Source organism: Peromyscus eremicus, chromosome 13 (assembly GCF_949786415.1).
Source record: "Peromyscus eremicus chromosome 13, PerEre_H2_v1, whole genome shotgun sequence".
NCBI lineage: Eukaryota > Metazoa > Chordata > Mammalia > Rodentia > Cricetidae > Peromyscus > Peromyscus eremicus.
Genome location: NC_081429.1, coordinates 44617028 through 44633691, shown reverse-complemented (window position 1 = coordinate 44633691; position 16664 = coordinate 44617028). Strand labels below are relative to the sequence as shown.

Genomic DNA, 16664 nt, shown 5'->3' with positions numbered 1-16664 from the left:
AATAGTTGGGGCATGGTTTCAATGAGTGTCTGAAGAGTAAACTCTATTGGCAATATTAGTTTCCCAGTAAGATATTGTTTGGAAACTGACTTTGACAGTACCTGATATAGATTTCTCCTGTCCTGCACCTGACTCACTACCTCAAGGGCATTCAGGAATGGAAAGTGACATTAACTCTTCATCAACTTCTGCCATCAACAGTGCAATTTCTTTCTGTCTTTGAGATGGTCTCATGAGTTTGACTCACATCATTTCTTCAAATACCCCAGCTATAAAACCCTTAATATTATGCTAGAAAGTTGGATCAGAACTTTGAAGTTAGACTGTACAGTTTTTATTTCACTACTTACTTAGTAACATCAACTGAGTTACCTAATCTTTCTGTGGCTCAGTTTTCCCTTCCTTGAATGTTGATTTTTTTTTCATCTTAATGCATTGTTGCACTTAATATAACCCTGCATATATAACATACATTTGAAAACTTCTATATCCTCACCATCAAACTCATTGCTAGAAAATGAATATCAATCTGTTCATAACTGACATAGGCCTTTTCCTGAAAATTCCACCTCTGCTAGTCCTACTTTATCATTTCCAATTATAAGAATTGTTTCTCTTTCAAGGATGAACAATATACCAGGTGTTAGCTCCTTCAGAACTTGTTTATTAATTATTCTTTCCTCGAATAACCTCAACATTGCCTTGTTTTATAACTTTCTTGCCCATAAGTACGTCGTGCTAAAATACTGTCAGTACAAGTTTAAAAGTTTAAAAGACAGTTTGCCCTTCCCCAGTATGTTGTGGGGGAACCCGCCCCCATTTTTTCCCCAGGGTACTCTTGAGAAGAGAGGGATAAGAGATATTAGGTAGAAAGTCAGAGGGGGAGAGAATCAGATAGAAAACAGGATGGCCTCAGAAGGACCAGGATCAATATCCACCAGCCCCTTCTGTATCTTTTAAAGGGTCTTTTATAGGAATGCCAAGGGGTAGAGCAAAAGACTTCCCCCTAGCACAGTCAAGTGCAGACCCTTCCAATTGCCTGGTAACCACACATGTGGTCAAGCAATCCTCTAATGCAGCCCTGGTGGGTAAAGCAAGCTCAGATCTCACTAGGAAACCTTTGTGGACCTCCACAGTATGTAAAATGAAAACAAAATATTAAATAAAAAGACATTTTGCCTCCTTCCTTCCCCCTCCTCTTTCTTTTGTGACACAGTGTTACCAGTGTATCACGCCTCTGTGGCTGGCTGTAAGCTTCTTATGTAGAACAGACTGGTCTTAAACTTGTGGCAATCCTCCTGCCTCTACTCCTGAGTGACAAAATTCTGGGCGTGTGCCACCACAACCTACAAAGTTCCCTATAAAATTGATCAGTTTTATTATAGAATACAGAAACTTAGGCTCTTCGAACTTAGAACCAAACATGTTGAAAACCCATGTCTGCAAACAACTTATATGGAAGTATTTGTAGCAACTAAATTCACAGTTGTCAGAAAGTAAAAGCAACTGAAATGCCCTTCTGTAAGAGGCACATTGGTCCTTATGCTCACAGAACAGTGCTAGAGAAACCAGGAATGTTAAACACATAGGGTTGTCTCTTCAAAGGGAGACATGTATAACCTGTTTTCTACCCAGAAGGCTGGGAATGGATGTGATTAATGGCCTGGTGACCTCTATGTGGACAGGCTGCACCTGCTCCCCCAAACTCTTATCTTGATCTTGTCTGTCAATCTATATTGATATCTTTCCCAGTACCTTTATCATGAACTTGTTGATCTCCATCCCACTTTCTCAGTTAATCTATAGAACCCATCTTTACGGAGGGTGTCACTTGTACTTTACAAGAGTTTTGATGTAGTTGTGTCTTCTTGTGCACATGGGATTGAGTTAATTATCTCAGGGAAACTTTTTCCAAATTGTGCTGTATTTAAATATGCCTAAAATACAGTACTTGAGGTCAAACTCTCAACGTTTGAACGAAGTGAAGCTACAGAGTTGTGTTAAACCAAACTGCCTTCTTACTTCTCATGGATCAATGCTCTGCTGGTTTTGGTGATTGCAGAGACCCTTGAGTCCTTCAGTGGACACAATGGAATCATGTTCAATAATACAAGGAAATGAGCTATCAAGATACTAAAAAACGGGGGAAAATTTAAACACACACACACACACACACACACACACACACACAAATGTGAAACAGCCTGTCTGGAAAAGCCGCATATTGTGTGATATTCTGGGGACAGCAAAAACTCTTCAGGCAGTAAAAAGATCAATGGTTGCAAGGGGTGGGAAGAGGGGAGGAAAGAGAAATGAATAGACTGAGCATAGGAGAATGTCAGCAAATGAAACTGTAATACGTGCTACTGTAGTGATGGATGTGTGGCATTATTGGGATATATATATATATATATATATATATATATATATATATATATATACACACACTGGGCTATACAAACAGTCAACACTACTATAAACTGTGGATTTAGTTAATAATAATGTACCAATATTGGTTAATAAATAATAAAGATTATACCACAATAATGTACAATGTTAATAATAGGAAGAACTGTGGGTGGGGGACAAAGGAGTATAAGGGAACTTGGCAGTTTCTGTTCGTTCTTGTTTATTAGCTTGAAACTTCTCTAAGATATAAAGCCTATTAATATTGTTAAATCCAGAAAGTTTATATAAATCTGTTTATAGCAGCTCTCAAAGTAGAGTTTCATTGAATTTCTATGTATAGAAAGTGTATATGGACAGCAGAGTGTGGGAATCTTAGGGTTACTTTTGAATTCTGCTAATGGACACTATTTTAGTCTATGTGTTGTCTCATTTTGGCAGCACCCTTTCTGACCATATACTAAAGTTGATGTCTCCTGTAGTTTCAAGTCAAGCCCCTCTTTCATTTCCTATATATTAACCCAGATCTCATCTTCTGTCATGGTTTCAGTGACTTGCTATATAAAACTCACCACAGAATTGGTCTTTCTACCGTGTTACCTCTTCGGAAGTCCGTATGTACTTGTCCAGCTCTCTCCTGGTGGCCATCATTGGGATTTCCAATGAAGAATTAAGAATAACTCATGAATGCTCCTACACACACACTTTTGAAATGAAGTCACCATGTATCCAGTTGTCCAAAACTTCAAGATTTGACTGGTACTTTCTGATGTGAGCATAGACAAGAGATTATTAACATCTTGTCATCCCTGGAGACCTTGGCACAGTTTTCTGCTTTTGCAGAGTATATACCTAGCAGACAGTGGGTGAAAGCCAGACTCATCTAGTTAAAGCCTTAAGTCTCTGCCAGTGCTGTTTTTCTTTCCTCCTGCCCACTTGCCCATCGAGTCCTATTCCGTCTGTCTTGTAACTTTAGTGTCATGACATTGACTTGGGCTTTCAAAATACTTTTGTCGCTCCCCTCCTAACTCTATTCACGTCAGCCACACACAAAGGACATTTTTACTTCACTGTCAGGAAGTTTCTTTTCAACAACAAATACCTGTCTGTATTTTCTTCCTTGTCCTTCTGTTCATAACGGAAGCTGTGCTTATGTTTGCTCTACAACTCTTCTCTGCATGTGGCTGTCTTCTCTTCAACACTGGGAGCCTTTTGTGAACAGGAGTCAACATAAAAACAGTTCCTGGTATATAAATACACTTAGTAAATATTCATTGAATACATTTTATCTAGTCTCTATCTTAGTCTGTTTTAAGATCTGTATTTCCCTGGGTGTGCATTTCTGTAATCCCAGCACTTAGAAGGATGAGGCAGGGGGATAGCTGAGAATTTGAGGGCTTCTTGGGCTCCCTAGCAAGCACTATCTAAAGTAAAATATTTATTTTGAGGTCCTTATTGAAATATATCTTCAAGAAAGAAAATGAAAAGTTTATTTCTGGGTCTTAAAGATCACTATGTATCGTAGCGTTTTCTCCATACGGGCTCTGCATGTTGTCAGAGAATATCAAGCCCTATGTCTTAAGATAAAGGCCTAAAATCTGACATGTCATTTCATGTGGTATAATCGGACCTCTGTTCAAATGAGGGTATGACTATTTTTTTTTGGTTTGTTTTCATTTTGATTTGTTTTAATCATTAGCAGGTAGGTAAATCTACAACACTGGTTTTATAGTCAGCTAGTGTCACCCCACCTCACCTCACGCCCCACTTGTCTCAGTGTTAGATAATACTTGTTAAAGGAACACAGCTATAAATTATGGAGGCATTTGATACACGGAAGAAAAAATGGCAGCTGTCACCGGAGTCAACAAGACCACCAAATCGCATTTATCGGCCTGTTAATAAACCATGCTTCTCCACGTGATTCAAACGTTTGCCTCTTAACTTGCAGCTAGATGAAGCCTACCCTGGTGAGTTTGTTCCAACCCTGCTTTGGTTAAATCAAGCCAGGCTGACTTATTCGCGCTACCAGTGTGAAACCAATTCCCACATAGGAAAACTTCTCAGTTTCCTCTCACCTGCCAAGCCTGCCTCCTGCCCTGATTTCATTTTCTAGTGATTCCCCCTTGCATGCTTCCTGCTAAGCCCTCGAGGTGGACTGCTGACCTCTTTGCCAGAGGTGCGAATGATGCCACCGAGTTACTGACTGCTCTGCGGCTCTGCAAAGCTCCTCCTCCCCAGAGGTCGACAGTCCTTGGGACGCAGAGGTTGGGAAGCAGGACAAGGGAGACACTCGTGGGGTGCACTCCGAGAGGAGCCAGCAGAAGAACCCTGGGTGCCGAAGAGGCCGCGCGGGGGACCGGCGTGCCCGTGCCATGCGGAGCGTGGACTCCGGCGGCCACCCCGCAGCAGCTGCAGCCCCGGCCCCCGGCTCTGCTCCGCGGCTGGGCCGCCCGGCGGCGGCGCGGGCCCGCTGTCCACAGTGGGAGGTGCTGAAAGCAGGGGCGCGGGGGCGGCGGGCCGGTCGGCTGCTCCGAGCGCCCCCCCTCCGCGGCGCGCCGCTCCTCCGGCCCTCCCCTCCTCCATCAGCCATGTTCCGCGCGCGGGGAGGGCTGGGGGAAGAAGGGGCGAGAGCCGGGGGCCGGCGGCGAGGAGAGCCGCCTCTGCCTCGGGGAAGGAGGGGATGAGAGCTGGGGGGGAGCAGCGCGACGAGGAGGAGGCGGCGGCGGCGGCGGCGGCCGGCGAGGAGCCCGCGCTGGGTTCTGCGGTAGGACTCCCCGGAGCCACCATCATGGTGAAGAGGAAGAGCTCCGAGGGCCAGGAGCAGGACGGCGGCCGCGGCATCCGCTGCCCATCCAGACCTTCCTGTGGCGGCAAACCAGGTGAGGGGCGCCGGGCTGGGGGCGCTCGGGGGGGGGGGGGTCGCCGGGTCGTCGCCACCGCAACCACCACCTACCTCCGTGCCACCGCCACCGAGGCCGCGCCGCAGCCTGCAGCTGGCAACGTCCCTGGGGGTGGAAAGCGAGCCCTCTGCACCCACTTAAAAAGCACGCATTTAAAAAAAAAAAGAAAGAAAGAAAGAAAGAAAAAGAAAAAAAAATCTCACTGAAGTTTGACAACAAGCAGGCTGGCAGTTTTCGAATAAATAGCTACGTTATCGAGGCGGGTGAGAGGGCAGAGAGAGCCTGGGCAGAGGGGGCGGGGAGCTAGGAAGGTAATTGGGACTGGTTCCGCTCTCCTCCAGTTCCCCCTCCATCTCTTGCTGTAATCCCTGCCTGGTGACCTGTTGTTTTCATAGTGTGTTTGGCACAGCTGCTGTGCCCACTTGTTAACCATATTTGCTCGGATTCCGCCAGCGTCGTCTTCGTGATGAAGCCCCTGAGCAGGATGATTTTTTGATAGATTTATCTCACCTGGCCGGACCTGACACCCGTGCCATACACAGTGAAGGGCTCTCTTATAATTTTTTTGAGACTGAGTACATATGAAAGAAAATAGATGCTGGGAATTATGACCCATACCTGGGCTCATTTTTCAGTTTTTAAGATAACTGCACGCGTGGGGAATGCACCACTTCTGACCATTGACGGTTCAGAGTCCGACTCAAAAATGAGAGCGGTATGGAAAATTGTAAAGAGCCACGTCTTTTTTCATGTAATTAACGTGTAAAAGCAAATGTCGTCAGCTGTCAACAGCTGCTCATTAAGAAGCTATAAGGAAACATGAAATTTGAGTTTCGTAGCGCCATGCCCTGTTTGTTGAAAATATAATATAAAGATGCTTTAAAAAATAGTTTTGCTCATGTTTATAACAAAAACCTTTACTAATTTTTCAGTGCATTTTTGAGGCCTAAGCTGGGGAAGCAATATGAAGCCTCTTGTGTGGTATGTGATTCTCACCATTTAATGATTATTTCCATATTCTGTGTGATAATTTAAGCCAAGGAAAGACGGAATCATATTAAAATCCCCAAGTTGATTCAATTGACAAATATTAGTGAGCATTTACCGTGTACCAGGCACAGTTCTACTGTTGAGATAGAGTGAAAACATAAACAAAACATAGTGTCTACATCCTACCATGAGGCAGAAAACCCACAGATGAATATATGCATAAAATACATAATAAGATAGATGGTGATAAGCACCATGGAGAAAAGTAACAATGCATGTTAGAAAAACTATGGTAGGGGTTTTATTTTATAGGCAGTGGGTGGATACGGCTTAATTACTAATGTGATGCTTGGGCAGACACAAGGGCTGAAGGAAGTAATCCCATCTTGAGAGGAGAGCTGAGTGAACTACAAAGGATCTGGCATCGAGTGGAAATAAGCTAGAGGAATGAGAAGGATTGAGAGGGCAGCAGAAGAGAAGACAGAGAGAGCAGAACTGGGCCTAGGGGAGCCTTTGAGGGAATATTAAAAAGTCAGATCATTAATCAACAAAACAGACTTTATGGGCTGGTTATTCATACAAGGAATGGCTGTGGAGTACATAAATAACTTAAGCATCAATTTTATACTTTTACGTCTTGCACACCTTCTACGGGTCTGAAAGCGGACGGCCTAAAGTCATCATGAAAATAGTGCTATTAATATTTGTAAAGAATGAAGTGGACTTGTCCTGAGGTTCTAAAGGAATCCCATAGCCTTATAAGACCTGTTTTGCAAACTGAGAAAATAAGACACGAAATCATGATGGGAAAGTGAAATGGATCTTAAGAGGTCAACAAATGGATTTAGATCATGTATAGTATAGAGGGACAGTAGAAAGCTGTACATCCCCATGCTGCCAAACATATGTGTAAATGGCCGTATGGATGATCTTCCATGTGGAAGGACTTCTGGTGTGTAAGATCCACAAATTATGGTGCAAGTCAAACACACATGTGCACACACATGTATATACACACACGTACACATACACAAACACAGGCACAGGCACATGGAGGCTTGGCTTTATTGGATTATCACAAAGATACTTTCAAACTTGCCTTCCTTGTCAATATGAGTGGAATTTCTTGTATCTGAATCATTATAACAACTTGACACGTTAAGTCTTCAAGCCCTTCCTTTAGCTTAAAATAACCACCATTATTCTCTGTTCTTGGTAAAGATATGTCTGATGTTTCCAAAGTACTCACAAAATATCAAATAGTTAGGTTTCATGCATAGATAAGTAGGCAAGTGGGGAATGATGTAAATCAATGTCAATGTAAGACACATCTTCAGAGTTTCATGTAACCAGAAGTTTCTCTGGTCCCACCAGGCCCCCGCAGTCCCGTAGCCCACTTATAAAATATCACTCAGAAGCTCATATTAACTATAACTGCTTGACCATTAGCTCAGGCTTATTACTGACTAGCTCTTACACTTAAATTAATTGGTAACTCTTACTTTTGTTACAACCCTCTATAAGGCAATTGCACAAATATATTGACCATTTAGGGCACTTAAGCATGACTCATGTTCAAAGAAGTTAAATCTGCATTAACTTTGTTCCAATAGATGGTTGGTACCTTATACAGGCATTCTCTACCCTTAACAAAGAAACCAAAACAAAGGAAAACTTGTGTAGGTCAAACTTGTTTATTGTAATTTTGTTTACTCTTTGAACACCTATTTGGCAATGCTAGATAACTTGATAAAACACAAGGCAAAAGATGGCTCATTTGACTGTTGTCAAATGGGCATGAAACCTCTTCTCCCTTTCTGATTTAGTTAAGGAATCCCTTTGTTGTATCCTTGCTTTGAAGATTAAATAAGTCAGTGACTCCAAATCGGATTTCTTGAAACAACCTTGTATTTCGTTTAACACCTGTTGAGCACACTGACATAAATTCAGTTCCTTAAGACACTTTCATGAAACACATCTCATTTTGCTCTAGAGCTGTGACAGTCACTGTGGATACTCAGCAACATTTTTATAAAATATTATAAATATAATATAATATATAATCTTAACAGCAAATGGGTTGCTATGTGAAGAAGCATATTTTAACAGAAATAAAAATACAGATCACATGCCAGGCAGTGGTGGCGCATTCCTTTAATCCTAGCACTTGGGAGGCAGAGACAGGCGAATCTCTGTGAGTTTCGAGGCCAGCCTGGTCTACATACAGAGTAAGTTCCAGGACAGCCAGGGCTACACAGAGAAAACCTGTCTTGAAAACCAAAACAGCAGCAGCAACAACAAAACCAAAATAAAACAGAAACAAAAACATAAGCAAAACAACAAAAGCCCAGATCATTTCAGACCATATCCCATATACGTTGGATCCAAAGCCGACAAAGTGGCAGTTAACAATGACCTATGGCCGAATGACCGCAGGTCAGTGTACCCTGGGCAAGAATAGGAGTGCCCCGCCCCGCAAAAAGACAAAGCTCTGTGATTATCTTGTAGGATGTGTAGTGTGTTAGCGTTAATTTTGAATCGCCTCCAATTCTTTATTTTGTATGCTTTCCTGCAACTGAACTCTGCAGTCCTTTGAACGAGTGCTGGTAGAAAACAAACTGCATGGCCTCTCCCCGGCCCTCTCTGAAGCCATCCAGAGCATTTCCAGATGGGAGCTGGTGCAGGCCGCCCTCCCTCATGTTCTCCACTGCACTGCCACCCTGCTGTCAAACAGGAACAAGCTAGGTGGGTGCTGCCGCATTGTTGACTTAAACTGTCCTTCATGTGCAACGTATACAAGAACATGGGCTAAGCAGTTGCTACCATCCCAGGCACTTGGCATACGTTACCTTGTGTAGTTATCGTAGAATTTCCTTCCTGTCAGTACCATCATCGTTGGCCATTTTGCAATGGGGAACAGGCTTCCTTGTTTTTAACTTTGTGTCTGTGAATGGACTCCCCACGTAAATGTTAAAATAACGTCAGGTGAGTAAAGATTCTGACCCAGCCTGCAATTTACCATTTATCCTTCCAATGTCTAATGCAACTGTGTTCATGAACTTGGCATATTCTCCTAAGGCAGTGGTTCTCAACCTTTCTAATGCAACCCTTTGCTAGAGTTTCTCATGTTATGGTGACCCGCAACCATACAATTATTTACATTGACACTTCATAACTGTAATTACGATACTGTTGTTGATTGTAATGCAAATGTTTTTGGAGATGGGTTTGCCAAGATGGTTGGGTCTTGACCCACAGGTTGAGAATCACTCTCCTAAAGTGTTTCCTCAGCTTCATTGTATTGTTTTACAAATTGGTTTTCTCTTCTAGTAATGTGTCCTAGCCATTTCTCCTATGTTAGAGTACCCACCTTTCATCTATTTCTCTCCCTTTGTTTGTGTCTCTGCTTTGATGTTACAGGGACCTTTCCAGGTCAGATCTAAAATAGAATAGTTTTTTATCTTCACTGTCTAGTCTTGTCTTCATGATAAGACAGGCCTGTTTGGGAAAACATTTAGGAATCTGCCTGATGAAATACCGTAGCATGCTGTTCTGCAGAAATCCTAGCCTGTAAGAAAGAGCCCCAAGTGGCAATGAGCCTTATAAATACTGGTTGCTTGAAGTTTGGAGGTTGCTAGTGTCTCCTGGGAAATGGAGTCAAAGAGAAAAGATGAGACATTCCTTACCTTCACCTGGCTGTGTGGTTGTCCCATGCAGGCCACCAGGATAAGCTGGGTGTTGCCGAGACAAAGCTTCTTCATACCCTGCACTGGATGCTTCTAGAGGCCCCACAGGACTGCAACAGCGATCAGTTTGGGGGTACGGACCGAGGCTCCAGCTGGGGTGGTGGCAGCAGTGCTTTCATCCACCAAATCGAGAACCAGGGTTCTCCAGGGCAGCCTTGCCGAAGCAGCTCCAATGATGAGGAGGAGAACAACAGAAGGAAGATCTTCCAGAACTCCATGGCTACAGTGGAGCTCTTTGTGTTTCTATTTGCTCCTCTTGTGCACAGGATAAAGGTAAGGAGGAAGCTAATGTTAGGTGTGGGTTGGGAGGGAAGTGAGGGAGAGTGGCCTTCAAAGAATGCTTCCATATTTGTTGGACCACGTCTTTGCATGACCTTGCAAAGGCATGGGAACTTTTAGTTCTACCTTAAACACTGATTTTACTTATAAAAACACAAGTCTCCATATATCTTTTATCTACTCAAAAACTTTCAGTGTACTATTGTTTTGGTTTTTTTTTTACTCTTTTGGGGGGCCCACCACCCAGCTCCCAAATAAATTCACAAACAGAGGCTTATTACTTATGAATGCCCAAACTTAGCTTGGCTTAGTTTCTAGTCAGCTTTTTTTAACTTTACCCAGCTGTCCTTTTGCCTCTGGGCTTTTCCTGTCCTCTCACTTCTGTAAATCTTACTCTTAATCTGTTGCTTGCTATGTAGCTGGGTTGCTGGCCCCTGGAGTCCTCCTCTTCTCTGGCTCCTTGATCTCGGTCCCCTCTTCCTAGATTTCTCCTCCTAGATTTCTCCTCCTATATCTTCTCTCTGCCTGCCAGCCCCGCCTATCCTTTCTCCTGCCTTGCCATTGGCCGTTCAGTTCTTTATTAGGCCATTAGGTGTTTTAGACAAGCACAGTAACACAGCTTCACAGAGTTAAACAAATGCAACATAAACAAAAATAACACACCTTAAAATAATATTCTACTACCGTGTGCTTACATACAATGCTCCCAAATTAAATGTGCTATATACATTCAAATATGATCTATGGCTTAAATTCTTTTCTTGATTTATTAACTGTTAGCTTCTACTCATCACCTCAGGATCCATCTTTGGGAGTTGTAAGAGTCATTCCGTGAAAGTACTCTTGCTGTTTGCTCTGCATACCTCTCCATCGTCTCTTCCTTACATGGCCCTTTCAAATTCCATTCCAATGTCATCAATTCCATGAAGTTTTTCTTTGGACCTTCTCCATGTAGATACAGTTGTCGGCTTCTCTCAATTTCCATAGCCCTTTGCAGCTACCTGTGTTATAAATACAAGATCTGGAGCAGAAGCTTCAATTTTTGTGTCAAGATCTTTTGACAGTGATATAAAGCAATTGAATTTTTATTTTTAAAATATCTTAAATGCATAAAATAGGAAACACAGGGTTGTATATTATAGTGAGTATGGTAACTTTCTAGATGTACGAGCCTAGTTACATCAATTTGTCTCATATCTCATTTGCATAAAATCATGGAAGCCTCCAACACTGTTAAATATATGTGAGGACATGCATATTCTATTCCATTTCAGTACGAAGATAAGAGATAAGAAACTATTCATATGCTTAGCTGTTCTTCAGTATTATAACCCTAATGAATAGCTATGCCAGTCAGCATTGAATATACGAAGGTGTATGGGACCATTAACCACTAACAATTACTATGAAGGAGAGGACTAGTATCAACTTCAGTTTTCTTTTATAAAAAAGCATTATTCATTAAACATATCAAATGTTTTAATGCTGTTCCATCAAATTGCTTTAAAAGCTTTAACTTTCAACTACTAAGATTCTTTTATAAGAGTCACTGAAAGGAAAGCATTTATTCAACTGAGACAATCCATTTGCTCATGGGACCTGTAGGTTCTGGCTCCTGCTCACCTCTTCAGCCTCATTTCTTTTCATGTCCAGGCTCATCCTTAAACTCCATAAACCCATTCTTATGTTCAGGTCTTTGAACTATTTTTCTTCTCTGCTTGAAACATTTACCCCTGCCTTCTACCTTCACAGTCTCATGTGGCCATGTATTTCTTGTCAATTCAGGCACTGTCTAATGTCAACACATAGGAAAGTTCATTCACTACTTTTCACCACTGGTATTCACCCTGTGTTTTTCCTTAGCAACATTCACTACCAGGAATTATCATCGGTGTCTGAGAACATCTTTAATGCCCATTACTGTCACTTGAACAGATTCTAAATGAAGGGATGCTGCTTTCCTATGTCACGACTAAGTTTTATCAAGTATAAATTGGACATAAGAACAAATTTGAGAGCATTCTGAGGATTAAACCAGTTATAGTATTCAACCTAAAACATAGGAAGACATTAAAAAGGCATTTTGTTTGAGCATCAGTATTTTATTGCTACTAATATTCTGTACTATGGGAAGAGAAGTACTAAGTTCTCTTTCAGTAGATATGATAGAGTTGGAATGCTCCCTAGAAGCCCTCCAAATTTTAGAAGTAGCTTGGCAATGGAGCACTTACTAAGGAGTCAGTATGTAAGGACACTGTTAGTGACAAAAACATTGTAAATAATTGTTATTAGCTATATTGCTAGAATAATTATTATATTATCATTTTCATTACTGTTTTGTTCTAGATACTATAAAAATATAATTATTGAATCAAAGCTTCTCTGTTTGAGAGTGATGTAGGGTTTTTTCTAAGTCACTAAGGATATAAGATCTATAGATTAGTATTTCTTGGCTTTGACACTGTCAGTATTTGGGACCCAATAATCCTTTGTTGGATACTACCCCATGAATTGTAAAATATTTAATGCTATCTTGATCATCTACCTGCTAGGTGTTGGTCACATTCTCTCCTCCATAAGTTGTGACAGCCACAGATAACTCCAGAGGTCACCAAATATCCCCAGTTCTATGGGGAGTAGAGAACTGGACTTGACTGAGAACAGTACCCTAGACTTTCCATTTGCTTATTAATCATAGGACTGTGTTAAGGTCTATTTTCCTCCCCCTGGCCTTTCTGCCCCTTACGAGTACTATTCCTACCCTTTGCTCTTTAAACCCCAACCCAAACCAAGACCAAAAGTTGTCTCTTCATTCACTGTCTGAGAGGTCTGCATGTTGCTGGAGAATACACACAGCCATCCCAGGGGGCTCCTACAAAGCCATAGTCTCCTGACCTCGTGGGCTGCCCACTTAGCATCAAATCCCCTCTCAGCACTTACACAGACACGTGCTCCTTTACCTAGGGTGACAGGGATGTCAAAGTTCAGATAGGCACAAGGCTTTCACGCTCTCCCCTCCCCTTCAGCCTCCAGCCTCAGTGCTTGCTTCTATTCCATATCTGACAGCTTTCGCTTGCATTACTTGAAAATTTTCCATCCACCCACAGGGGTGTTTGTGTCTTTGCTTCCATTTTCCCAGACGTGAAGCTGACCTTCAAAGCTGGATATCCAAGCAGTCAAGAGCCGAACAAAAATTCCAGCCCAATACCATCAGATTTCCCAAGTCTTCCCAAGTTTTTGTGCTGGAGCAGTTTTCCAGTCAGGTCATAAATAACTAATGTTGGACTTAATATTGTTTTGCAGTCTCCATTGCGTTAAACCTCAGCCATGTTTGAAATTGACACTGTGACTTCCTGTTGTAAGGTTCTCTTGCCCGGATAGCACCAACGGCTGCTGTTTTGCTGCATCCCTGGCTACAGCTGCTACAACTTTCCTTGAGGATCCCCTCCCAGGGGCAGGAGGCATCTGTGGTCTATAAGCTGAGGTCTCCTAATTCTGCCTCTTTAAGCCAGATTCCTTCATGCTTTAAGGTTAATTTCAATTTAGCGATCCAAGTAGAGAAACCATGGGCATTTTTGTTTTCTCTGGACTGACCCTATGGTCTGTTTTTCACATCATTTACTTTTTGAATTACTTTTGCTTTCTCCTTCACTCCTGACATATCCCAGGAATCACTGAGTACTACCAACTCTACCTTGCAAATATTTCTCAAATTTAATCACATCTTCTCTGTGCCTATTGATAGCCTTAACCTGACCTAAGCCTTTAGCATCTGTTACTTGAGCCTCTAACTTTCTAACTGGATTTGGTTTTCTGGTTTCTCTCTCATAAAATCCATTGTCAACACCAAAGTGGTTGATGTAAAGTGTAGATCTGACTATGTTGAACATACATAAAATGATTTGTTGGTTTGTGTTCATGCTAAGTGTCAAAGTCCTGGTCTGGTATCCTGGACCCTCTGTGATGTGTATACCTCTCTATGAGCTGTAGATGTTTAGCCATTTATTTCAAGGCCTTTCTTTTGAAGGTCCTGCTGCCTGGAGTATTAGGATTAGGATTACATCATCTACCCCTTTGCTAGAAAACATCTGTTAGAATTTTACTCCAAATTTATATTTGCTCATCTCTATCTCAATAATATTGTAGGGACATGTTTATTGTTGTAATTAACTTGTTCATTGTAATCTTTTTCTACGTCTTTCTCATACTAGTTTGTGAATGGTTAGAAGGTAGAAATTATCGTTGCATCTGTGGAAGCTAACACGGTATCTGTGTTTGGAAGATAATACTTATTGAATGAATGAATTTATAAATTAGAAGTCATCTAAGTTACTCATTTTAAGGACATATTCATTGCCTATTTTTCTATGTTTTTAATTTATAGTTCACTCCAATATTTCACCTAAGTGACTCATCTGAATATTCTGTCAAATATATCATTAATTTTATACTCAATGTAATCAGTGAAAACAAAATAACATTTGTTAAAGTACAGAGTCTCATATTGGCACTTATTCTGTGAAGGAATATTTCTTGGGTGCCTACTATATATGAGGCACTATTTAAAGTCTTAGAGAAACAGCAGGAGATAAAGCAAAGTGCAAGGTGGCAAATGGATTTGAACAAAATCCATGTGTGAAGTATACAATTTTGTTTAAATGCTAGTTGCTCAGTGAAATCTGCTCAGTGACCAGTAAATACAATTTCTCAGCACTAACATAGGAATGAGACCTCAGTGGAATAGATAGAAGCACCCAAAAGATAGAGAGACAGATTCTGCCCATGTTTACATCTGCTTTCTTCTCAGGAATCTTTAAGTCTTGTTTCTCAACTATTTAAATGATTTTTAAAAAGTGTTCTCCAGGGACCAAGTTGTACATCACATACATAGAGCACCACTGAAGGAAAATAATTAGGGTGGCAGGGCCTATGCAATCTGACAACTTAAGAATACTTTGAAAATAACACGCTAACATAAGAGGAAGCCATAGGTACAGCAGGTGTTAAAAAAATGAAGTATGTCGGGAGGCAGAGCCAGGCGGATCTCTGTGAGTTCGAGGCCAGCCTGGGCTACCAAGTGAGTTCCAGGAAAGGTGCAAAGCTACACAGAGAAACCCTGTCTCGAAAAAAACAAAACAAAACAAAAAAAATGAAGTATGGACAAAGCATTCCACCATAGAGAATAGATTTGAAAAAGCCAGCTCATGTATCAGGGATGAGTCCTGGTCCCACTGCTAGGGGCCCCACAAAAGACCAAGCTACACAACTGTCTCCCAGATGCAGAGGGCCTAGGTCGGTCCCATACAGGCTCTCTAGCTGTCATCCTTGTTCAGCCTTGATGGAAGGGGGAGGAGCAATTCGATGCCATGCTTTGTGGATTCCCAAGGGAGACCTTACCCCATCGGAATAGAGACTGAAGAAGAATGAATGAGGGGGTAGCAGGGAAGTAGGGGAAGGGAACTGGAGGAGAGGAGGGAGGGGAAACTGTGGTTGGTATGTAAAATAAAACAAAGAAAAAAATGAAGAGTGACCGAATTGAGATGCTATTGCCTGGAGAAAGTAGAAATATGTCCGCTTAACCAATGAGGACACATTGATGGTCAGGAGGGAGGCCTCAGAGAAAGTCTAGCTTGTCTTTAGAAATGTCCCCTTTTTTTTTTTTTTTTTTTTTGGTTTTTTGAGACAGGGTTTCTCTGTGTAGCTTTGCGCCTTTCCTGGAACTCACTTGGTAGCCCAGGCTGGCCTCGAACTCACAGAGATCCGCCTGGCTCTGCCTCCCGAGTGCTGGGATTAAAGGCGTGCGCCACCACCGCCCTGCGAAATGTCCCCTTTTATTCAGTTGGAGATAAAACAAATACAAACAAATGATTGCAGTAACTATCAGTGAGTGTCAAGTATCACACTGATACACTGGATGTTAAAGACCAGAACTTCAGTAAAAGACTTGAGTATTTCCTGATGTCATTTTCACTGAAATTTTTAAGTTGCTTCCTCCCCCCTCCCCTGTCCCCTCATCCCCTCCCCTTCTTCCTCCTCCTCATTTTCATTCTTATTACTGTTATTATTTGGGGGTTTTCAAACTCATGATGTAGACTAAGCTGGTCTTGATTTCCTAGGCAACCAATCATGACCTTGAACTTCTGATTCTCCTGCCTCTACCTCTTTGACCTGGTAGGATTGCAGACGTGTGCCATCATGCTTAGCTTCTGCTACAATTTTGTTTATGTTGAGATTATATATGAGAAACACGGAAATGAAACAGGTTGAATTTGTAACTAAGAAATCATTAAAACCAGGTCAACTGAGGTTTGGCTCCCTTTATCTAATGGTGATTCTCTGA

The 16664-nt window shown here is 41.8% G+C and overlaps 1 protein-coding gene across 1 annotated transcript in view; it reads left to right on the top strand.

Annotated features, from left to right (window-relative positions):
• Nucleotides 1–5084: 5084 nt before the first annotated feature.
• Nucleotides 5085–16664, top strand: part of Unc80 (unc-80 homolog, NALCN channel complex subunit) — a 180390-nt gene continuing 168810 nt past the window's right edge. The window contains 5 exon segments of the mRNA XM_059278011.1: nt 5085–5246; nt 5249–5288; nt 6242–6290; nt 8888–9044; nt 10017–10318. Coding sequence (XP_059133994.1) covers nt 5090–5246; nt 5249–5288; nt 6242–6290; nt 8888–9044; nt 10017–10318 — 705 coding nt within the window. The 5' untranslated portion in view covers nt 5085–5089.